The 25,770-nt window shown below is 38.6% G+C and overlaps 1 protein-coding gene across 2 annotated transcripts in view; it reads left to right on the forward strand.

Annotated features, from left to right (window-relative positions):
- The window catches only part of LOC136866328 (multidrug resistance protein homolog 49), a 322,764-nt gene that overhangs the window by 179,123 nt on the left and 117,871 nt on the right, over positions 1–25,770 (forward strand). For both annotated transcript variants that reach the window (XM_067143179.2, XM_067143178.2), the window contains exons 4-7: positions 2,073–2,266; positions 3,743–3,887; positions 5,762–5,862; positions 14,290–14,461. In XM_067143179.2, the coding sequence (XP_066999280.2) occupies positions 2,073–2,266; positions 3,743–3,887; positions 5,762–5,862; positions 14,290–14,461 (612 nt within the window). The remainder of the gene's footprint in view (positions 1–2,072; positions 2,267–3,742; positions 3,888–5,761; positions 5,863–14,289; positions 14,462–25,770) is intronic.

Here is a 25,770-nt window from a genome sequence, read left to right on the forward strand (position 1 = left end):
TAACCCTACCCAGGTTGCCATTTGCATCTTAAACCCGTCAATACCATCACGCATGGAACAAGTTATCAGTGCCCATGGAGGACCCAGTGCCTACTAGGCAACAGGACACATGCTGAACCTAGGTGACTGAAATGCTAATCGTTTCTACAGAACATGCTAATGAACACGTTCTGTGAATATGAACTTCCTATCTCTAGTCTTTCATGGTGTTCTGTTTTTTTTTTATGAACATGAGTGTTCTTTCTCATGTTGATTAGCCTACTAATCATCATCATCATCATCATATCATCATAAAATTATTCTCAAAATCAGGATCATTTTAAGGACTGAATATTTAAAAAGGGGTTGCTATAAAGATGATATATTTTATAAATGTTGGCCCTGTACATTTGAGAAATGGCCTTTGGTTAGTAGAAATGTCCATAAATATACTGTCACAACATACACTGACTGACAGAGCAAATGCAACACCAAGAAGGAGTGGTCAGAACTTTATGCCCAATTGCAGGGTAGACTGACGTCACTGAGGTATGCTCATGATGTGAAATGCGCCGCTGTGCTGCGCACGTAGCGAACGATAAATGGGACACGGCGTTGGCAAATGGCCCACTTCGTACCGTGATTTCTCAGCCGACAGTCATTGTAGAACGTGTTGTCGTGTGCCACAGGACACGTGTATAGCTAAGAATGCCAGGCCGCCGTCAACGGAGGCATTTCCAGCAGACAGACGACTTTACGAGGGGTATGGTGATCGGGCTGAGAAGGGCAGGTTGGTCGCTTCGTCAAATCGCAGCCGATACCCATAGGGATGTGTCCACGGTGCAGCGCCTGTGGCGAAGATGGTTGGCACAGGGACATGTGGCACGTGCGAGGGGTCCAGGCGCAACCCGAGTGACGTCAGCACGCGAGGATCGGCGCATCCGCCGCCAAGCGGTGGCAGCCCCGCACGCCACGTCAACCGCCATTCTTCAGCATGTGCAAGACACCCTGGCTGTTCCAATATCGACCAGAACAATTTCCCGTCGATTGGTTGAAGGAGGCCTGCACTCCCGGCGCCCGCTCAGAAGACTACCATTGACTCCACAGCATAGACGTGCACGCCTGGCATGGTGCCGGGCTAGAGCGACTTGGATGAGGGAATGGCGGAACGTCGTCTTCTCCGATGAGTCACGCTTCTGTTCTGTCAGTGATAGTCACCGCAGACGAGTGTGGCGTCGGCGTGGGGAAAGGTCAAATCCGGCAGTAACTGTGGAGCTCCCTACCGCTAGACAACGCGGCATCATGGTTTGGGGCGCTATTGCGTATGATTCCACGTCACCTCTAGTGCGTATTCAAGGCACGTTAAATGCCCACCGCTACGTGCAGCATGTGCTGCGGCCGGTGGCACTCCCGTACCTTCAGGGGCTGCCCAATGCTCTGTTTCAGCAGGATAATGCCCGCCCACACACTGCTCGCATCTCCCAACAGGCTCTACGAGGTGTACAGATGCTTCCGTGGCCAGCGTACTCTCCGGATCTCTCACCAATCGAACACGTGTGGGATCTCATTGGACGCCGTTTGCAAACTCTGCCCCAGCCTCGTACGGACGACCAACTGTGGCAAATGGTTGACAGAGAATGGAGAACCATCCCTCAGGACACCATCCGCACTCTTATTGACTCTGTACCTCGACGTGTTTCTGCGTGCATCGCCGCTCGCGGTGGTCCTACATCCTACTGAGTCGATGCCGTGCGCATTGTGTAACCTGCATATCGGTTTGAAATAAACATCAATTATTCATCCGTGCCGTCTCTGTTTTTTCCCCAACTTTCATCCCTTTCGAACCACTCCTCCTTGGTGTTGCATTGTCACTGTCAGTCAGTGTATAAATGAATTCACAAATTCAGTGTTAAATAAATTGTCACAGTTCTATATTGTTTTCAGTTTGGAAACATAATTGTAGAGAAATGGATTAAATATGTCAACATTGTTAATAAATTGGGGCTATTGCTTCAACAATCCACTAGTCTTTTACTTATTACCTTCTGGTGAATGATTTGTGTAACATTGCCTTCTTGTGGGTTGCCTTATAGTTCCGCTATGCAACATGTGGGGAGATAGTGCTTGTGTTCCTGGGTGTTATCCTCAGCTTGTTTACTGGGATCTGCTTCCCTCTCATCATCATCCTGTATGGAGAGTTCACCACACTTCTAGTGGACCGCAACATGGAGAACGTCACATCCACACCCACAGTGTTGCTGGCGCTTTTTGGAGGAGGTCGCATTCTGTGAGTATGGATACAGTTCCGTTATAGCTATTATTTTTGATGCTGTTGTTATTGTTGTTCGGAAATATCAGTGGGCAGTCAGACTCCTATTCTTGACTAACATAAGCTCCATGCACGCATTAGTGGTAATCTCAGCTCAGCCGTTACAAAGTTTCCATCGAACAGTGTACTTGCAGAGAAAGTACAGGGTGAATAACATTCTCCAGGCCTTCTCCATACTCCTGTCTTTCCATCTTGTGCCCTCAAACAAAATCTGGATCTTCCATAAATAAACAGCACTGAGCTCCACTGTTCCACAGTCCAGTTGCAATGGGTGTGGACGAATTGCATTAGAGAGGCATGGTGCTCATGTGTAACCAGAGGTTCTGCGGTGGACCTTTTGGACTGTAAATCTGCTTCATACAACCTCCTCCTTACTGTCCTTTTGCTGATGTTCATGCCCTAAACTTGCTGCAAACTATTTGTGGTCTCCACAACTGTTGTGTGCCTATCACAAAGAACTTGCATTATGAGAAAGAGATCATCATGCTCAGTAGTGCATCTCCTATGACCAAACCAGCCCTCCTGGGGCAGGTATTGTCCTCTCTATATCTTTTAACAGTTCTGCACACGTTGGAATGAGATGAGCATGTAACGTCTGCCAAAAAGCATATATTGCACCCATCCTCCACTAATGCCACAGACCCTGCTGCATTTTCGGGAGAAAGCCATTATGACATGACTTAGAAGCAAGACTTACTGTTGTAGACAAGTCATAATGTTCACAATAATATACAACATGAGAATTCATAACAATAAACCATAAGATAGCTGCTTGTGATTATTCTTGCCCACAAGTGGGAAATGGGAATATTGGTGTTGCGATTGTCACGATCAGTAATGTTTATCATTTATTGCACTGAAACATCTCATATGGGCTTATTAACTTATGATAGAGATGTTTAATTTATATGAGGCTTGAAACAGACCAACATTAAATTTTGTCTGAAATTCATTTTATGCTAGTGAGTGTATTGAAGTCCCCAATCATAAAATTCATCTGTGATTTGTAGCTGTCTAGCATATCATCTAAGAGATCATAGAATACTTCTACTCCTTCAGGTGCTGCTTCAGTAGGAGTGTATATCTGGATCAGAATCACAGATGAACTACTAATTTTAAATTTTATCATGGCAATTCTCTACGATATCACTACAATAGCAACTCTTAACATACAAACTTTTCTAGGAGAAGCAAGATTAACAGAATTATATACAGCACTCACTAAAATGAAATGAGACATAGTTGGCTTATCAGAAATGAGACAGTTAGGAAAGTCCATTCTGGAAAGAAATGGAGCCCTGTTCTGCTGCTATGGTCTTTATGTTCGACCTCTCTTCTCCCTATCTTATCTCTCTTTCTGTTTCACATTTCTTCTCCTCTTCTTACCCCTCTGATGCATTAGAAGGAAAACTATTTTGTCTTCTATGTTCATAGTGTTAATGAATCCTGGGATGTGCGGAGAGATGCTATGATGGAGGACTCCCGTGCTATTGGTATTGGCTGTGTTGTAGTGGCAGTCGTCCAATTCATTCTAGGTGTGTCTGCTGTCTCGTGTCTCAATTACTCGGCTCACATGCAGGTAAGTAATCTGTAACGGGTAAGTTTATATTTGATATCTGAAAACAAACTGTCCTAATAATAATATTTCTCAAGATTTCTGTTTGTATGAGGAAATAATCACTCCTGTTTTATGAAAATACTTCACTTTTATTATTGCTTAATCATTACCTTAGCATAAAATACTGTAGCTGCTAAAGCAAAGTGATTATGTTATTATGACACCTTTAAGTCACTACCACTGTAGGAAATCCCCTAGATTCCTGACTTGGTTTTGTGTAAAGAAGTTGATAAGGGATGTACATATGAAAAAAGGCCAACCAAATGTGGGAAAGGAAACTGAAATTTTTAAGAAATGGTACCAAACTAAGTCACTTTGCTATTAAAACTGAGTCTGAGAATGCATTTGAATGGAAAGCATTCTAACTGAAATTATTTTGAAGATCTATTTTCTGAAATATCGTACTAAATATAACCTGTCAATGATGGACACAACACTCAATTTTTTATATAGAGGGAGTCTGATAAATTGAAATTTGGTGAGATATAGACTGAGGTTTAGTGAACAAATCAAACCTATTCAAAGTATTATTTCTCTGTACAAGTTTTCACCATGAATTACATGAAATCTGTCTAGAAAAAAATATTTTGGCTGACTCTTCACCCATGACTTCAGAGCCAGTTTAACTTCCAAATCACCAAAATGTTTCTCATGAAGGGTGCATGTAAAGAGACAAAGAAGTAGAAGCTGATGGGGATGTCAAATCAGGGTAGTTGGAGGACATGGCATTGCAGTCTGCCTCACCTCTGTCATAGTCTATGAAGTTCTTAAGGCTTCCTTAAACTCTTTTAACATCTGTGTATAATTTGTACTATTGCATAATGAATGACACCCCTTGTAGCAGAAAACTGGAAGAAAATGTGATTCCATGAATTTGTTCATTTTCTAGTTATAGGACATGTCTGTATTTTTGCTCCAGTGTGTTACAGAAGCTTGAGTTATCTTTCAATTTTTAAATTCATCCACTCTCTGTTCACATTGTTGGAGAATTAATGTGTTGGCAACCATTTGGCACAAACTCTTCTGTAGTCCAGGTCTTCAGCTCATATTTCTGTGATGCTGTGGCCACTCTGAGTAACACCAAACTGGTAGGAGATGGTGTTGGGATAATCAGCTTAAATTGGTTCATAGATTTGTTTCTCCATCAGCTCTGTAACTGCTGTTAACAGTTAGTCTGCCACTGCATTTGCAAAACCTTCAAAAATTATTGATGTCAAGTATGTTGTCTCCAACATCCTTCTCTTTTCAAAATCTCAATTGCAAAAATGAAGATAAAGTTAGAATTCAAGAGGACAAATTGGGGCAAATATTTGTTTACAGGAAGGGGAGTTAGGGATTAGAATAACTTACCAAGGGAGATGTTCAATAAATTTCCAATTTCTTTGCAGTAATTTAAGATAATGCTAGGAAAATAACAGGTATGGAATCTGCCACCTGGACAACTGCCCTAAATGCAGTTCAGTAGTGATTGATTGATTCATTGATTGATTGATTGATTGATAGATTTGATTTCTCTTTACAGTTTTATTCTTTCATGGAACATACCATTGCATCCATGTGGAATTTTATATAATACAATAGAAAGAATATGGAAATGATATGCTGGGAATTATTACTTTCACTGTATACAAACTACATTATTTTTTATCTATTTGATGAATAGGAGTCTAGAATATGTATTACAAAGAAAAATTCAGCATTTTACTGATTGTATAAAATAAAATAATATTTTAAAAGACCTAGGTAATTAATGTGTCTCAGTATAAATGGCATACATCATAAACTACTTGATTGTGTCGCTTCTTTTAATCCTCGCTCTTATTGTTCAAATCTAGATTGGTCGAGTGAGACGGCTTTTCCTGACTGCTATCCTTCGACAAGACATGGCATGGTTTGATACCAACAACTCTTCTATGTTTGCTAGCCGTCTGACTGAGTAAGTGAAGTATAAATGTGAGAACTTTATTATCTCATATGTGTTTGTAACTCTAAATGTGTGTTACTTGTAAAAGTCCTGTTTGAATTTTGGAGTGGCCAAATTTAAGACCATGTAAGGAAAAAATAGATGATGAAAAATGTAAATGTTAGAAAACTAGTACAAGTGGGACATTGCAGGATAAAATAGAGGAATCAAGGCTTAGATGGTATGGTCACGTGAAGAACACGGAGAAGAAGATAATACCCAGTGAGATGAATGAGATTGAAGTGGAAGGCAACAGACCAAGAGGAAGTCCAGGGGATAGCTGCTGAAAGGAATGGAGGACTAGGTGAAGAAAATAAGGGAGGATTGGACCAAAGTGATGACAGGGAGGACAGAAGAAGATGGAGAGGCTTATGTTCTAAACAGACCCAGCCAGTGGCTGGAAGTTGTGCAGGATGATGATGATGATGATGTACAGGACAAAAGAGAAGAAAAATGTGAAGTTTCTTTGGATGATGATCATCATCATCATGACATCTGGCAGCCATTTAGAAGCAACAAATGCAATAGCCATGAGAGTGTAATACCCACGAGTCTGTAAAAACAATTACCAATCCTGAGATATTCCTAAGTTTTCTCTTTCCTAGATTTTTAAAATTTTTACCCTCACTGTTCCTTTTTCATGATCCCATTTGTTTCCAAGTCACAAAGTCTTCATTCTCTTAGGGTTTTATTTTTTTATCTATTATATCTTACTGTGTCAAAACAAGAAGCCAAAACCTCTCAAGGAACACCATGACCTTGATGTTGGCATGGGGGTTTGTGTGCTCGTTGATCCCAAAGGAGGCTGTGCCAGCTCAGGGTCAGAGTAGAGTCAGACTAACAAGGTGTCTCCCGAGTTGCCTGAGAGGCCTCTGGGCTCTCTTTTTTTTCTTCATTTCTTTCTTTCCTATCCTAACCTCCTTAATTTTTCTTACTGTACCCCCTGTGGGTGTGGGATGCAGATGAAGAATGCACCCACGGTATCCCTTGCCTGTTGTAAGAGGCGACTAAAAGGGACCCCACGGGCTCTCAACTTGGAAGCGTGGGTTGGAGACTACGGGGCCCTTAGGTGAGTCCTGGCATTGCTTCCACTTATTTGTGCTAGGCTCCTAACTTTCATCTATCCTGTCTGACCTGCCTTGGTCAACTCTTGTTCTTTTCTGACCCCAATGGTATTAGAGCATTCGAGGCCTAGGGAGTCTTTCATTTTCACATCCTTTGTGGCCCTTGTCTTTCTTTGTGTGGTACTTCATTTTTCAAAGTGTTGGATCCCTTCTTTTTCTTTTTTCTTTTTACCCTTTCTTTTTAACCCCTGTGCGTGGCGGACACAGATGCATACTACACCCACGGTATCCCCTGTCTATCTTAAAAGACGAATAAAAGGGGCAACCAAGGGATGATGACATTAGAACCATGAGATTACTTGTGATTAGTACCATTACGCATGGAACACCATAGGTCGACGTTACTTGTGACTAGCATCACCTTGCGAGGGTCTACATTATATAAGAGATAAGAGCAGTACCATTCTGTGCGGAGCATTATGGATCTGAGTGTTGCTTGTTAAAGAGGTTGTCATGTGTATTTCACTGGTCCATTCTACTGTGTTCAGTATGGTCTGTGTTGCCTAATGAGTAGTACCACCCTATGTGCAACACCATGGGTCTACGTTGCCTGCGGTTAGTACTACTATGTAAAAAATACCACGGGTTTGGCTGACACTCGTGATCAGTACCACTATTTGAGGAAAACCATTGGTTTGCATTGCCAGAGCAATTTATATTATTATGTGAGGAACACCATGGGATTGTGTTGCCTGTGCACGTTACCATAATGTGTATGCAGCGTGGGTCTGCATTGCCTAGGATTAGTACCACTATGTGAGTGACCTCACGAGTATGAATGAATTAAATGAATGAATTAATAAATAGAAGTATGCCCATCCCCTAGTTCTGGATTATCTGGAATTAAGGGAGAGAGAGCACTCTTTTATTGCAATTTGTTCAATTTTGATACATGCCTTATATTTTCATGTTTAACTATACTAAATATAATTTGCTTTGTCCTAGATGTTAGCAATGCTATATTGTCTAGGACAACATGTATCTTACCTTAGCTTATTTATACACTTAACTTAAAGCAAAAATGATCATTATGAAACATACAATATAACTGCTCACCTCACGGCAAAGTAACAAAAAAAAAACCACACACTTCTACTTCACAGCAGAAATAATCTAAATAATTGTAAATACCCACTTTCCAGTAGATACTACATATTATGTCAAACCTTGTCAGGCAAGACACAAAAGCACCTTCAGTCATTTAAAGAACCTCTTCAGGTATATCACACTATTCTCCAATGCTTGCTAAAATGTCACCATGTATCTAATATTACTATTTTTGATGCAAGTATTTGTTTAACAGTAACAATACTTTTAGTTAGTGCTAATCTCTTTTCATTTCCTTCTGCCACATACGTCTTGGAATACAAAAAACTGTGCTATTTGTCCTGGAATGATCCATTCTTTATTTAACAATTTAGCTATTGTATCAAATTCCTTCCCTCCTTCTACTTTTAATTTATATTCATCACCAAAATATTTAGTTCTCAGTGCGTCAGTTCTCCTACATACTCTCAATAGATGAGCCTCTTCCATTATTTCTCCACAGAATAAACAATGATTTTCATGTTGCCATTTTCATTATGATTTTCATTATGTTTCCCTTTCAGCCCCTTATTTTTATATATCTCAATTAGCCACCATACCATACCTCTTGGTTCTCTATTTGGGAGTCTTTCTTTCCTTACTGACATATTTTGAATAATTTCACAAAATTCTGATAGTGTTCTTTTGGTTTCACATTCTGCCCTAATCATCTGTTTCTCCATGTCCCTCACTCTAATCATTACTTTTTTGATGAATCTCTTCTCTTTACTGTTCATCTCTTTATCCCAGTATTCTCCCATTCCTATTCTGTTTAGCATACTTTTCACTTTCGACACCCAATAATCGTCATCTAGGTGTTTCATCTGGTGATGGTGCATTAGGTTCAATATTTCCCTTCCAACTCCTCTTCTTAATCTTCACCAATATTTTACTATTTTCCTGCTTATATCTGCTTGAATGCTGATATCTTCACATTGTTCTTCTAGCTCCACTATTTGCTATGCATTCTGGTAGGCCCATTATTATCTTACAGAATTTGTTACTTATTACATCTAATTCTTTTTTGTCTACTTCGATACACCATTTCTGCACCATACAGTGTTCTTGATATCACAAGAGAATTTAAAATATTTTTGTGCAGCTTGTATTCCATATTAGGCATCTTCCTCTCTAGAGACCTTGTATTTGATAGGGCAGCCAATGCTTTCTATTTGGCATGTTTTATTTGCTCCTTCCACGATTATTGGGTGTCGAAAGTGAAAAGTATGCTAGACAGAATAGGATTGGGAGAATACTGGGATAAAGAGATGGACAGTAGAGAGAAGAGATTCATCAAAAAAATAATGATTAGAGTGAGGGACATGGAGAAACAGATGATTACGGCAGAATGTGAACCTTGAGATCCCTCATTTTGGTATATCCTTACAACTTCTAGTTCTACACCTTCTAACCACCAGCATCTTTCATTTCTCTTAAATTTATTTCCTCTTTTACAAACCATTACTTTTGTTTTCTTGATACTTATTTTCAAATTCCATGTACTGCAATATTCGGCTGTTTTCTTAAGACTGTTTTGCATACCGACTGCTGTTAGTGAAAGCAGGAGGATGTCTGCAAAAACTAGGCCAGGAATTTCTTTGTTATTTAAGCAGGAACTTGTCCTATCATCCTTCCCCCGACAGTCCATTACATCATTAATGAAAAGTAAAAACAATAGACATCCCTATTCCAGCCAGCTTTGCAATGACAGCCCATTTGCTAACTGAATCAAAAGCTTTTTGCAGGTCTATTGCTGCAATATATAATCTACCTCCTTTCTTCCTCATGTATTTATCTCTTATTGTTTTAATTATAAACATATTATCTGTAGTTCTCATTCCTTTCCTAAATCCTGACTGGTACACTGAGAGCATAGAGTAATCTTCTGTCCATTTCATAATTCATTTTGCTAAAATACCAGTGTAAATCTTTCTGAGTGTATCCAACAAGGTGATACCCCTATAGTTATTCGTGTTAAATTTTTCCCCCTTTCTTTTATATATGGGGAAAATTACTCCTTCTTGCAAACATCTTGGAATTTTTATGCCATCATAAATTTTGTTAAATATTTTGGTTAGTATTTCTAGCATCTGGCTGTTATTACCGAGCTCTTTCCAGAATTCATAATTCCATTGACAGCACCTGATTTTCCTCCCTTCCCTTTTTTTCAATGTATCTAGTACCTCATCTGTGGTTATTATATCGTCTAGTACAGGCAGAGTAAACTCCACGTGTCCCAGTATACCAGTCTGTTTTCTTCTTTTCCCATGTGTCTTTATCCCCTAACAACCCCTTAAAATATGTTAACCACTCCTCATCGCATATGCTTACTCGATTACAGCTTTTATAATCTTTGCATATTGTACTAATTCTTTTCCATTCTTTCTTTGTTTCATTCTCTTTACAGTACTTAAATAATAATTTTGCCTTTTGGCCTGCCAGTTCCTTTTATTTTCGCTCATTAAATCTTTGTATTCCTTCCTCCTTTTAAAAAATCTGCTTGTAAACCTTGAGATCCCTCATTTTGGTATGTTTTTAATGCCTTCATCACTTGATTTTTCTTTTCTTTACTCTCTTCAGTATACCATACGATTTGTTTATATTCCCTTCTCTTACAACCATTTTTTACCAGCTACATCTATTGATCTTTCAACCATTCTTATTGCTTCATCTATATTATTATCCTCTATCATATTCTCAACACCTATCTTCAAAATTTCAAAACTTTTCACCCTATAGTAGTCCATAAATTCATCTTTATGTTCCTCACTCCATCTGTATCTTACTACTTTTCTCTGTACATAGTTAGAATGCTGTTTTCCTTCTTGTTTACCTTCATCTCTCAGTAATCAAATAGCAACTGGGAAATGATGAGACACTGTCCAACTTTTTACATGAATGTCCTTAACATAATTTAATGCCTCCCTACATGCCAATCAAGTCTATAACACTCCCTCCTGACTCAACTACGTATGTTAAGTTACCTGATTCATCCCCCAACCAGTCCCCATTCAAAATGTATAATTTCTCTATCACACACATTTCCAGCAATTGCTCTCAGTTTTTGTTACACTCTGTTTTTTCTTCTCCTTCCTTCTATTAATATTTCATCAGTTTCTCTATCGTATAATGGACTCTTTATGCCAACCGTTGGATTGAAATCGCTCATAAACCCATAATAATTATTCTTGCTTCTTCATTTTCTAATTTAATCTGGTTTCCAACATCAGATCTTCAAAGAAGTTTTTCTTCTCAAACGGAGACCCCGTGGGTAGTTGTAACCAAAACCTATGAAAATCTCTCTCCCACTCTGATTTCCTTTCTTTATTTTTACCCAGATCATTTCCTCACAACTCAATTCCCATAGCTCTATTTGATTGCTTATTTCACCTTTTACGATCACTGATATTCCTCCCGGGTAACGCCCTTTCAGACTCCTTTTATGTTTCGTTCTACTCCAGATCTGAAAACCTGGTATTTGTACATTGTAGTCCCCTGGCAACCAAGTCTCTACCATCCCAATAATCTCACTATCTTGCATTAGATCTCTAACTTCATTATTTTCCAGTTAGCTCAATATACCCTCAATATTTATTAATCCCCCCTTTGGGAGTGGCGACCCCATCATACTAATAGCCTACATATGATTCATTCATTACATCCCTGACCCAGTCAAAGACTGGAAAACAGGTTGTAGGTTTTCATTCATTCTTTCATTCATTTATTAATTCCACAATCCAGTCTAGCTGTTTGTTTGTGGGTGTATCTGCTGTTGCCAAGGCCTTACTTCTCGTCATTCATTATTTTTCTAACTGCATAATGGATCCACTTGGGGAGCTAACTATTTTTCTCTTCGAACCCACTGGCTTCCTCAGACCTTGTCAACCCTTTTATAGCCCAAATGTCTTTCAAATTTAATGCTGGCTTATGTTTCTTTTCTCCCTGGGTTGTCTTGCCTCCTAGGAACCTCCTCTTCTTGAGTTGATTTCCTGGGTTGGTGATGCCTGGTTTCGAGTGCCGCATCATCCAGTTCACTGTCCCTGCTTTGTTGATTGCCACACACAGCTGCTGACTTGGATCTACTGTCGTCACTCACTAGTCCGGTGGCCTTCCATATAGCTGACACATCAGGACAATGCACCAGCTCGCGTAGCTGACTAGCAGTCCATGTTCTACTCCAAGAATCGCCCGCTGTTATCTGTTTCCACGGATAAATGCTTTTAGACCCGAATGCCGTGCCTTCCCTTGATGAAAATGTAATGTTCGCATATTTTCCATTTCTCCTTGATCCAATTCTTTTTTAATCCATATTTTTGTGTCCTTCAAGCTTTTCACATTTTTCCAAAATTTTTTGGGCCTTCAAACTAGATACCATACGTACTTTCAGTCATCTTCTTCCTATATTTCTCCCTAAAGGCACTATCGATATCACTCTCATTACACTCAACCTTCAACTTCTCCCTAGTTAAGGAAAGTATTCTAACATATCATTAAAGTTCTCTTTTTCTGTTTCTGCCAGCCCGTAGATTATTATGTTTCTCTTCCTATCTTCCTTCACTCGTGTCCTTTCCTTTTCCTCAAGGTTCCTTAGCCTTTCTTCCATATCCAGGACTTTCTTCCTCGTTTCATCTATCTTGTTCTTGTTCTGCAGTACGCTCTCTTTGATATCCTTAAGTTCTGTTTGTATGAAGGTCTTCAAATCCTTAAATTCATTTTTTGTTCCATTAACATTTCCTTGGTCTGCTCCATGTGGCATTCTTGCATGACCTCCTTGAGCTTCTCAATATCTTCCCATAACAGCCCAGGGCCTGGATTTAGCTCCACTCCACCAATCACTAATAGCACCATCACCACAACTAATGCAAATACCATTTACGTGATGTTGAAGCTATTTTTCACCATTTGAGCTGATTTCACTTTCCACCTCCCCTGCCATCTGTCTATAACACATCCCTATTGATGAATTGAAACTCCCACGTTAGCACACTCCTACACTTTTCACTTGCTCAGCACACCACGTCCTTTCACCTTGCAAGCTGAATTGCAACTGGACCCCTCGAGTATACGTGACCTGTGATTAGTTCAACCAAGTGAGGAACACCAGGGGAATACCAGCGCCCGTGATTAGTACACCTAGGTGAGGAGCACCATGGGTCTACGTTGCTTGTGAGTGGTGCCCTTATGTGCGAAACACCATGAGTTTGTGCTACCTGCGAGTGGTGCCGTGTGTGCGACATACCATGGGTTTACATTACTTGTGATTAGTACCACCATGTGAGAAACACCATGAGTCTATATTATCTGTAATTAGTATCATTGTAGGTGGAACACCATTGTTCTGTTTTACTAGTGATCAGTGTCATTGTGTGGAGTCTGCGACCTGGATTTTAGACCCCTTTAGATAATAAGCATCATTGCAGTAATTAAGACATTGTAAATTGGATCCACTGATTGTTTTGTTTCACAATCATTTTCTCATCACCATTTGTTTTAGATTCTAGTCAGTGGATACATTTTGAAGCTTTAATTTGTATTTCGCTGTACACCTCATACCATTAGGAGCCAATAACCTAGCTGTTAAGCCCCTTTAAACAATGAACATCATAATCATAATCATTTTGTTACTGTCCAGCCAGCGCCTCTGCCTCAGGTAGCACGTTTGTTTTATGAGTGAGTGAGGGTAGGTTTCATTCTCCCCAATTACAAATTTTGAGTCGCAGTAAGGTGATGAATGGCTACTAGGTGAGTAGTTGCTAGCAGCCCACCTCCAGGCACTGGGCACCCTCTGGAGTATGAAGCCTTACCTTGGTATGCAGGGCTCTGCAGCAGGTTCCTCAAACAGAGAGTGGCACGACCATTTTTACTTTGTAACAGCGCAAGCTGTACTGATCTGATAATGCTGATACCTATCACAGACGTAAACAACGGTGCCATCTAGCAGCTGGTGAGCACACAACACCATAGGGCCAACATAAAGACAATCAGAGCAAAATTGCAGATGCTTATTGACTTGCCCTCGTATAATCACATTTTATCACCTACAAGTCTTAAACAGTGTAATTATAATTTCATGTAGATAATTATAGATAATTGATGTGTGTGTTGCTTGGTATATATAACATGATTATTTGTGTTGAAGTGGTGTAAATAAAGTCTTTAAATTTAATATTGCTCTCTAAATTCTGTGCAGAGACTTAGACAAGCTTCAAGATGGAATTGGAGAGAAACTGGCCATGTTTATGTATCTGCTTGTGTCATTTATTGCTTCGGTCATCATGTCCTTTCTGCATGGATGGAAACTGACACTGGTGGTGCTGAGTTGTGCTCCTGTTATTATCATCGCAACGGCTGTGGTGGCCAAGGTAAGACCTTGTTAACTGGCTTTATGTACCAAATTTTCTCTCTAAACCTAATACAGTATTCAGTATATTCGCTGTAACATTGGCATTAAACTGGTTGTCACTAGGAATTGATTGCTTTTGTGATGTATTCTCTCCTGCCAGACAGTGATAAAGCCTGCTGTGACATTTTGTCACTTTGAAGACAGTTGCAGGTAGGCTTGTGGGTTGGTTCAGTTGATGCCATAGTGTATTCGTGATTAAGGACAGAAAATTGTCAACGGAAAGTGTAGTGAAGATGTCGTGGCAGTGTGTTCGTAATTATACTGAAGTAAGGAAACTATTCTGTGAACATTTTTCTGGTATTGACCCACCAAGTAGAAAGTGTGTGTATAATTTAAAATAAACAGTTTGAACATATAGGTTCAGTGCAACACCAAACCAAGATCAGGCCGATGGTAATCTGTGGTTACTGAAGAAACCTTGCATCATGTTCACAAGCATTTGTAAGTACTCCCAAAAAATCACCAAGATGTGCTTCCAAGGAGATGGGGATTTCAGACAGAATTATTAGATGAATGTTAAAAATGTTTGGAGTGGAAAACTTCCACGTCTAGATTTTTACAAGCATTACATGAGAAAAATCCTGACAAACATTTAAGTGTTTTGCAAATGGTTACAATTTGCAACAAACCTTATCCTAACCTATGTAAGAAAATTTTATGGTCTCATAAGGTATATTTTAGGTTAAACAGAGGCATAAACAGACACAATTATGTATACTGATCTCGCTAGAATCCAGGGGCGGTTTCTCCATAATGTTGCAGGTTTGCGCTACCCCCATTAAATTTTTATGTTTATTTTAGGTAAAGTTTTATAATTTGGATTACTCAACTACCGTATTTTAATTCAACAAGACAAATCTTTCAAGTGCTTGAAAGAACATATATTGACTACAGGATACTACAAGCCGGTACTCTTACATGTTCACTGCAGGAGCGAAAAGTTTGCAGTGTGAAGTCAATCTGAGGTAGGATGAAACCTGGGCTGCTAGAGGTGTGCTTTTAGGCTGCTAGAGGGGTGCATGGGGAGAGGAAAAGATAGGCGTGGCTTCTTACACTTTGCTTATATGGAGGTTTATCAACCTGGCTCCTCCTACATAACCAACTACTAGCAAAGTCACTAGAGACCGTTGCTGCTCAATGTGAGAGTCTGTTATAGAACACGGATGTCATCTAGCAACATTGGATGGAAGTTCATCTGCTGGATATATAACTAATGGCTTTAAATTTGAAAATAAAAACCGCCATTTCTTTCAGTATACTCGTGAGCTTTGTTATGTGCGTACAAGCTAAGTAGCTTATTGATTTCATTGTGTAAACATTCATGTCAGCATGTGTGTGTTTATTATTGTGTGTTTTTATCAGTTAGTGGTATTTTGCCAGATCATGAATTCGGTGCAGTCTTTAATATCTAGGCCGTTTCCGCAATGGACTGCCGAAGAAAAATCCGAGGTGAAACAAATGGGTAGGCCCACGCAATGTTTAATTTTGAAACCAGATACATTACAAAAGGATTTTTAAATGAAAAAATGTTAGTGGGTTGTAGCAATATTCCTGAAAATAGAAATGTAAAATGTTTGTTTTATTTTTAATAATAAAAAGTATTGTTGATGTACCTGATTTGAAAATTAAACTGTAATCATATTATATCATTGGTAAAAATTGTGCACCACTGAACTTTCAAACAACCAGCTGCCACTGCTAGAATCCTCATGCAGTCATTCAAAAAGGAATTAAATATTCCTAGTGTCACAGTTTAGGTAGGCATATGGAGTGCTGGTGTGCTTGGCCAATACATTTTTGGATACTGTGAACACTATCAATTACAGCGATATGTTAGATGAGGTGATGATTAATCTCTACGATGATGATAATAATTATGGGTGGTAATTTTTAGCATTTCAACACTGAAAATTCAGAATTTTATAGCATTTACAACAGTTGAAGTTGAACATTGTATAGCATTTTGAAGAAAAACATGGAATTTGAATTAATTCTGATAAATAATATTAATGCAAAATAAAAATCACATTCGCAAAGAGCTAACTGTAAAATAAAAATTCATGAAATATAATAAAATTGCAGCCTACATTCATTTAAAATAATATAGGCTAAAGTACAACAAATCAAAAATACAGTGCTCTCACTTTACAAGGAAACTTCAGATCATTCTGCCACTGGTCAACTTTTAGCTCTCTCAGTTGTAACGTGGGAAGCGGTGACAAAACATTCTGGCAGTTAGTTCCTTCTGAGAATTGTGTTTGGCTGTTGGTTGTGTATTATTGTGTATATTGCGTGTATATTAACTAATTGATTGGAAAATGAAGTATTCCGTTCAACAGCAAATTTATTTGGTGCAATATTACTTAAAACAGATTTGGGATATTAATGAGTAAATCTGCAAACAAATCTACCCTTCCTATAAAATCTTGCATTTAATAGTTGATGAAAAAGTGGCACAGTTAGTATTGTACAGAGGAAGCAGAAAAGGTACGTTTTATCTGAAAATAAACTTGGGGATATTCGACCATGGTTAGAAACAAGTCCCAGAAAATCACTTAATCATATAGCGCAGGAAACAAACTTATCCATGGCATCAGCCAATCAAGCAGCCAGAATGCTGAAATTTCAACCATATGAAATAAAGTAGGAACTTTCCCAGACAGACTTTGTCGCAAGAATGTAATTGGTTTTCTTGAAAAGTTGTTTACAATGGAAATTTGGATCTACAGCTAATGTTTGTGTCTGAAGAGGCATGGCTCCATTTTTCTGGACATGTAAATTCTCTTTATGTGGGATTGTGGAGTACTGAGTACCAGTATATTGTACAGGAAGTGTCATTGCGTGTCATTAGAATAGGGGTAGGATGTGCAGTAAGCATGCAGCAGATATTTGGGCATATAATTTTTTCAGTGACTGGGTGAATTTAGATTTGTGTGTGAGAACAATTTTGCATCCATTTCTTAATGAACTGACACAGAAAGAAAAGGATTATAAATACTTTCAACAGGACGATGCCACAGCCCGTACTGCTTTTAATTCTTTATGTCCAGTTTTTGATGACTGGATAATTACTACAGATTTATGGCCCTCTAGATCAACCAGCCTAACTTACTGTGATAATTGTCTTTGGTGAGCCCCAAAGGGTAAAGTTTACGAGAATAATTCCCATGCTATAGAAGAACTGAAGGCTGAAATAACATGTGCAATACAGTCTATTCCTGAAGTGGAATTGCAAAAAGTGGCAAATAATTTGTCTAAATCTTGTAAATCATGTCTTACTGCAGGAGGAGATCATTTTAACAGTATCTGAAGTAAATGGAGGGTAATAAATCTGTTTACATGAACAGTATTTTTATTAATAATTACATTTGCGGGGCTATTTTATTTTATTCTGTAGTTGCTAAATGTCTTGATTTGCTGGTTGTAACAGAACATGCTCCCTGCGGGAAAATGTGAGCCGGAGTTCCATTGTAATCTAGTTTCCTTGTTTTATTTATTTATTCAATATGGTAAAAGAGTTTTTAAATCACAGAGTGCTCAATGCAGTTTGGAAAGATGGCAAGATACCTACTGATTGGAGCAAGGGTGTCATTATCCCCCTGTTTAAGAAAGAAAATCGCTGAAAATGCTCCAGCTACCGGGGAATAACACTTCTTTCTCATGAGATTAATATTCTTGCAAAAATCTTAGAGAGCAGATTGTGAGTCATCTTAGAGCCACAGTTTGAAGAGGAACAGTATGGCTTCAGGCCTAACAGGTCCACAACATAGCTAATCTCCAGTGCCTGTATGTTCATGGAAAATTATTGGGAAAAAGGCGAAGATATGTTTATGGTTTTCCTTGACATTGAGAAGGCATATGACAGCATTGCAAGAGAAAAGATATGGGAATTCCTGAGAAAAAGGAATGTGCCAGAGGGACTGGTGAGGAAAGTTCCGATGCTGTACGAGAACTCTACCATCTGTGGGCGATTGGGTGACGGACATTCATCCTGGTTCAAGACCTAAAGTGGAGACCAGCAAGGCAGTGCACTATCCCCATTATTGTTTATCACCATCATGGATGACATAATGAAGAACAAGAAAACCTCTGGTGAACTACACTGACTGAGCAAATGTCATGGGATAGCGGAGCACTGATGTGCAGGTGTGTTGTCTGCGCACCACACGCCCCCTGTGCCAGCGGCAGTTGTATAGGAGACCTTGCGAGCAGTGGCTGTGCATGTGACAGGTGTAACATGGAACATAGTCGTGAGCTGACACCATTCGAACGGGGTATGGTGGTCGGTGCCCGACGAATGGGAAGTGCGATTTCGGAAGTGGTGCACGAATTCGACTTCACATGGTCAACAGTGTCCATGGTGTATTGTAAATGGTTGAATGCGGGTGTCACCGTCGACAACAGACGAACGACCGGCCGTCCAGCCACCCTCGATGACCGTGACCGGCGACATCTGAGACAGATAGTCAATAGTGATAGACGGGCAACGTGCAAAAAATCACGGCTCAATTCAACATAGGCCGTGCTAGACACGTCTCCCAGTGAACAATCCGTAGGAACATGGGTTCTATAGGGTATGGGAGCCGGCGCCTCACACGGGTGCCACTGTTAACCCAACGTCATCGGCCACGACGACGCGCATTTGTCGCCAGTCACCAGGGATGGACACTGGAACAATGGCATAATGTGATATGGTCGAACGTATCACCACATGAAGCGATGGATCCCGCCTCCCTCGAAGGTGTGGTCCACAGCGCTGGTGTCTCTGTTATTGTCTGGGGTGCATTTTCCTGGTATGGAATGGGCTCCCTTGTTGTTCTGGAAGAGAGTTTGAATGGTACGCGGTATGTTGAGCTACTCGGAGACCATCTCCACCCATTTTTGGCCTTCTAGCGCCCAGACGGTTCTGCGGTGTTTCAAGATGATAACACTCTGCCACATCGCTCCCACATCACCTGGGAATTGTTCCAGGAACATGCAGCGGAGGTCCAACGACTGCCATGGCCCCCCAAGAGCCCCGATATGAACCCTATCGAGCATATCTGGGATGTCCTGGAACGCAGGCTCCGTGCCATGGATCTGCACCCACAAACAGACAGCATTGGCGGCCGCTGTGCAAACGATTTGATGTCAGCTGTGTCCAGAGGACTACCAGGGACTTGTCGACTCACTTCCACGGTGTCTCACTGCAGTTCGCAGGGCCAGAGGAGGCCCCACACGCTTTTAGGTGACTATCCCATGACATTTGCTAAGTCAGTGTAAATGCAATGGCCTTTGCTGATGATGTTATGATCTGGGGAGAAACTGAGGAACAAGTACAGTCGAGACTCAATGAATGGAAGTTTAAGTTCCAGGAGTTCAATCTCAAGATCAGCAAACTCAAAACAGTAGTGATGGCAATAAACAGAGAGGGACGACCAGCAAACATCGTGCTAGGAAACCATCCACTAGAAAGTGTGTAAAGCTTTACATACCTCGGCAGTGTAATATCTCGAGATAAACTAGCCACAAGGGAGGTGGCAAATAGAGTGCAGAAGAGCTCTCACTTTTACCAGCAAGTACGAACACTCCCCTGGAATTCCAAAGTTCCAACAAAATCAAAGCTGGTGATGTTCAATCAGTACTTCATACCAATCTTAACCTATGGTATTGAAACCTGCACCCTCACTAAGAAAGACTCATCAAGGTTGCAGGCATTTGAGATGAAGTTCCTTAGGTCCACAATTCAATAAAACCAAACTGGACAAGTTGAGGAATGATGTGGTTAGGAAGGAAGCTGGGATTGTTATATCATTGTTACATCGGATCAGCATGTCCAGACTGAGGTGGCTTGAGCCAACAAGGACAGCATATGTTTACTTGGAGCTACACGTTGCAGGGAAACGGATGGTGGGAAGACCAACAACCCACTGGATGGACATCATGGAGATGGACATTGCAGATCGAGGAAGGACACTGGAGGACATCATTAACAAGAGTACGTATCTCAATAAGACAGAATGGTTGAGGCTCGCCAACAGTACCCGGGAAACTGGAACTGTAAAATAATGTTGATTTACTTTCTTGTGAGCATAATAGGTCATGAATCCCAATTAAAATGTTCATGACAATTGTTACTTAGACATTAAAAATACAAATTAAAACAAAAACAATATATAACTAAAATAATCTTAAAAATTAATTCCAGTGACACACAAGTCAGATTACTAAAAAACAAAATCATTAAGGATAATATAACTAATATTACATTACAGTACTAATTAATTCTAATTAAAATTAGTGCAAAATTTAAAACAATTATTTTAACAGGATTTCCACTTGGAGTGTAATACATTTAATAACATGGTTTACAATATTTATACTACTTTATACTAGTTTTCAATTTTTTAAAATTTCTTCATAATCTATTAAATTATATTCTGAAGTACAGTGTTACGTGTCGAAGTGAATGTAGCTTCAGTCATACTAAAAATATCAACATAGGGATGAATATTATTGTAGAGTCCCATTGCTCTGTTAATTGGGAGTTCTTATGGATTTTAGTCTTAGCCTTTGATAGAAAGAATATATTTCTAGGACAATTTAGTTTATGTGGCACACAGAATGTTATTGACTTCAATATATTCAAGTCATCAATTACAAAATTAATTATTTTATACAGGAAAGTCAAATCTTTGCAACTTCATCTGTGGTGCAACATCTAGTAGGTCAGGCAAAACTAACAGGATTGTGTGGTTTATGTAATAAAGCATTTCATACAAAGTGTCTAAATTTACAAAGAGAGGACATTGGCAGTTTAGGAAGTACAGCTGCTTGTTGGAAATGTGACAGTTGCACTGACAAAAGTAAGTCTCCCAACAATCAGGCAGGTAGACAGTAACCAACCTGAAAGAGAGAGTTGTAGTAATAAAACTCTTTATTCAATAAAATTGATGAGTAAAGTGAGATGCAGGCAAATATAATAACCATGCAGAAGACCCATAAATCTGTAGAAACAGCTCTTGGATAAATGAAGTATGAACTTGTGGAAATGAAACAGGAAATTGGATCGGTCAAGAATTCTCAGAAAGAACTTGAGTGTGATCTAGGTAAATCTATAGCAGTGTGCCATGAAAAGTTGGATCACAGTATCACACAACAACAAGAATATAATAAGGTGTTACAAGAGGCCCTGGGGATGATCGAGAGTTGGAAGGATGAGAACATAAAACTCAAGAATGAAAATCTGGAGATAAAACAGCGCATTGAAGACTGTGAACAGTACTCGAGAGTAAATACAATAGAGATTCAAGGCATTCCAACACAAGCTAATGAAAATACACTGCATTTAATGAAGGCTGTGAGAAGATCTCTGGACCTAAATATTAATGAAGAGGATATTGATGCATGTCATTGGCTCTGAACTAACCCTAACTACCTGTCATCTAATACTATCATCATCAAATTCTCTTGGAGAGTACCGGTACATAAAGATGAACTGCTAAGGAAACTCCACATGAAAAGGAATCTGTTTACTTTGGACTTAGGATTCATCATCTACAACAATCCAATTTATATCACTAAGAGACTTTGCCCTACCAGGAAGTAGCTTCTGGCTTAATGTTGTCAACTTCAAATGTCATCAAAAGTGAAGCATTTTTGAACAACAAATGGCTGAATCTTCATGAGACAGTTGCCAATACTGCCTGTGAAGACATCAGAAAATTCAAGAACACTATTAATATTGTGTAATGTGTTTGGCTGAATGGTTCTTTACAGTAAATGATTTTGAACTATTTGTTAATAGGTATACTATATTTTGTAAGGACAGGAATGCCCTTACTAGTTGCAAAAAAGATGGCGGTGGAGTCCTGATCGGTGTTAAGGCAACATTTAATCCAGAAATTGTTCATTCATTAGAGTCAAATACTGAGTCAGTATGGGTTAAATTTACCTTCAAAAATAACAAGTACCATATCTGCACAGTTTACTTTCCTCCAAATTCACATTTAGATTCATGCTTAGAAATTTTTAGTAAGTTAGAACAATATATTAATTTACTTGGAAATAACATTATTATAGTTGGTGACTTTAATATCTCTGAAATAGTTGACAGTATATATGACTTGAACAAAGGAAGTCAAGATTTCAGCATGGTATTACATTTTTCGAATCTCCACAAATTTATTAGACATATTGTTGAAGAAATTGATCCAATCATTCCAAGAGATGGGTATCATCCTCCTCTTCAGATAGTACTTAAAGTTAACCAAAATAGGAGTAAAGAAAATAATCATCATAGAAGGTATAATTTCACAAAGGCAGATTTTGAGAAACTTTACAGTCTGTTGAAGGAAACTGATTGGATTAATATTAAAGAATGCAGAGATGTTAACTTAACCACACAACTTTTCTGTGATAAAATTTATTGGATCAATGTGTTCCAAAAACAAAAAGGTACAAGAAAAAATATCCCATCTGGTTTTCAAAGTAAAGTAATATTAAGTTAAAAGAAAAAATTAGAAAGAAGAAAAATTCCAAGTATTGCATGCATAGGCCTATAATTAAAACTCTCAGAGCAAAAATAAAAAGGGATAAAACTATTGCATATAACCAATATGTCCAGAAGATTGAAAATAACTTGAGTAATGATTGTAATGTATTCTGGAACTTTATCAATAATAAAAGATGCTTAAAAAACAACCCACAGTTTGAATTTAAAGGTTGTCTGTTACAATCACCAGACAACATAGCTAATGGATTTGCAGACTATTTCAAAACTATATACTCTCAGGAAAGGCTAAATATAATTTAGAATTTAGGAATAATGATCAAATTAAAGGAAATAGGTGTACTTAATATACAGAATATAACTATAAAAGTTCTTAAAGCAATTGACCACCTAAAACCAAAGAAATAAGTAGGACCTGATGATATTCCTCCATATATTTTGAAAGGTTGTAGAGAAGTATTTGTATATCCTCCAACCATTCTCTTCAACCTAATTGTAGAAACAGACATTCCCTGACTTGTGGAAACATACCAAGGTTACCCCTGTATATAAAACTGGAGATATAAAATTGTTCAGTAATTATAGACCTGTTACTATTGTCCATGCCCCAGCCAAAATTTTTGAAATTATATTGCATAAACAAATATATGACCATGTTAGAAATAGTATCTCGCAGAGACAACATGGATTCATGGCAAGGAGATCCACAGAAACAAATCTTTGCAACTTTACTGAGTATGTATCCACTAGTTCAGATGAATATGCACAAGTTGATGTAATTTACACAGATTTTCAAAAAGCTTTTGACAAGGTTAATTATGATTGCTTAATAAATAAATTTTCTTACTTTGGATTTCCTATTACATAACAAAATTTATTGGTATCATATTTAAAGGATAGAACTCAGGTTGTAAGTTACAAAGGTCATATATCTTCCAAATTTGATGTGAATTCTGGAGTTCCTCAAGGTTCTAACTTGGGACCTTTGCTATTTCTTGTCTTTGTTAATAACTTACTGGAAATTATAACATCATCTGAAATTCTTATTTTTGCTGATGATATTAAAATATAAAAATCTATTAAAACAATCTGTAGCCATGACATTTATTCGGAAGAAACAGAAGATTAAATATAACTATGCAATGGATACTGATATATTAACTGTGTCAAGACAAAAAAGGATTTGGGAAGAACATTCAATGAAGAGTTAGGATTTTACGACCATACTGAGAAAAATTACGAATAATGCTCTTAAAATGTTAGGCTTCATTTTATGGAATTCATTATCATTTCGTCTGAAGACACTATTAACCTTGTTTAACTCATTTGTAAGGTCCAGACTTGAGTAAGGCTCAATTATTTGGAACCCAATGACCATAAAGAACATCAATCTTATCGAGAGTGCTCAAAACAAGTTTTTAAAATGCATGACTTATAAAATCACACGAAATTACCCAACCTTCATAAGTTATTCAGGTATACTGGAGGAACATGGTATGAATAGCTTGAATTTCATCTGTCACCTGGCTTCTCGTACTGCAGTTGAGAGAGTATGAAGTTGGCCAGTGTCAGAATAATGTGAAGTTTCCTTGTAAAATGAGAGCACTGTATATTGGTGCAAAATCACAATGATAAAAAGAAAATGTGAAAGATTAACTTACCATTTTCATGGAACTTCTGAAAATTTTGTTCTTATTCATGATCTCTGATCACTTATTCACTTACAATTAAATTATACGTTAAAATATCTGTCAGCATGTACAATCTCAGTAGGACCCCAAATAGATAGAGCTGCTCAAGTTGGTTATCTGAATCTAACAGCCAACAGAATTTGCAGGTAGTAAAAAATGTGTACAAAAATGCAGTTTGTTTCCAGGAGAGTAACAAAGAAACATAATTAAAGATTTAGTTAGGAAAAACATTGGTTTTGTGTTTATTTTGTATTTAACCGGGCGAGTTGACCGTGTGGTTAGAGGCGCGCGGCTGCAAGCTTGCATCTGGGATAAATGGATTTGAATCCCACTGTCGGCAGCTCTGAAGATGGTTTTCCATGGTTTCCCATTTTCACACCAGGCAAATGCTGGGGCTGTAACTTAATCAAGGCCATGGCTGCTTCCTTCCAACTCCTAGGCCTTTACTCTTCCATCGTCACTATAAGATGTATCAGTGTCAGTGCGACATAAAGCCACTAGCAAAAAAAAAATTTAAAAAATTGTATTTTATTATGTTTTCAAAACTCATTTAAAAAGTGGTTTCAAGATCGTGAAAAGTGAAAGTACCAAAGTACAAGCGCTTATTATCATTTCACTTAATATTGCTATTGGAAAAAAATCACCACTCCTAATCCTATTTTTGAAGGCCTGAAGTACCAGTTCATCTGCCACCCTCTATGAATTAATCATTGGAAAATTCCTTTATAATCATGTCACAGAATGGATAGGCAGACACTGTACTACTGAATGGCCAGCAAGATCACTGGGCTTTATTCCTTGTGACTTTGCCGTGCAAGGGATTTTGAAGTACAGCGTGTTTGTTACCAAACCAACAGACCTGGATCATCTAAAGAGCTCGACTGAAAAAGAAATTAAAAATACTTTTCAAAATCACTGGAATAGAACCAACGTTTGAGTAGTTAGGCCATGTACATTTGCGGAGTTTTGCCCAGACATACCACTTGGGCTCATCAGTTGGATTGGCACGCCTCTCCAAGACTTTACTATTCCTGTGAATTTTAGATCTGTGGCTGTGAAAGCCATTTTTGAAATTGTGTCTCCATG

Source organism: Anabrus simplex, chromosome 3, assembly GCF_040414725.1.
Source record: "Anabrus simplex isolate iqAnaSimp1 chromosome 3, ASM4041472v1, whole genome shotgun sequence".
NCBI lineage: Eukaryota > Metazoa > Arthropoda > Insecta > Orthoptera > Tettigoniidae > Anabrus > Anabrus simplex.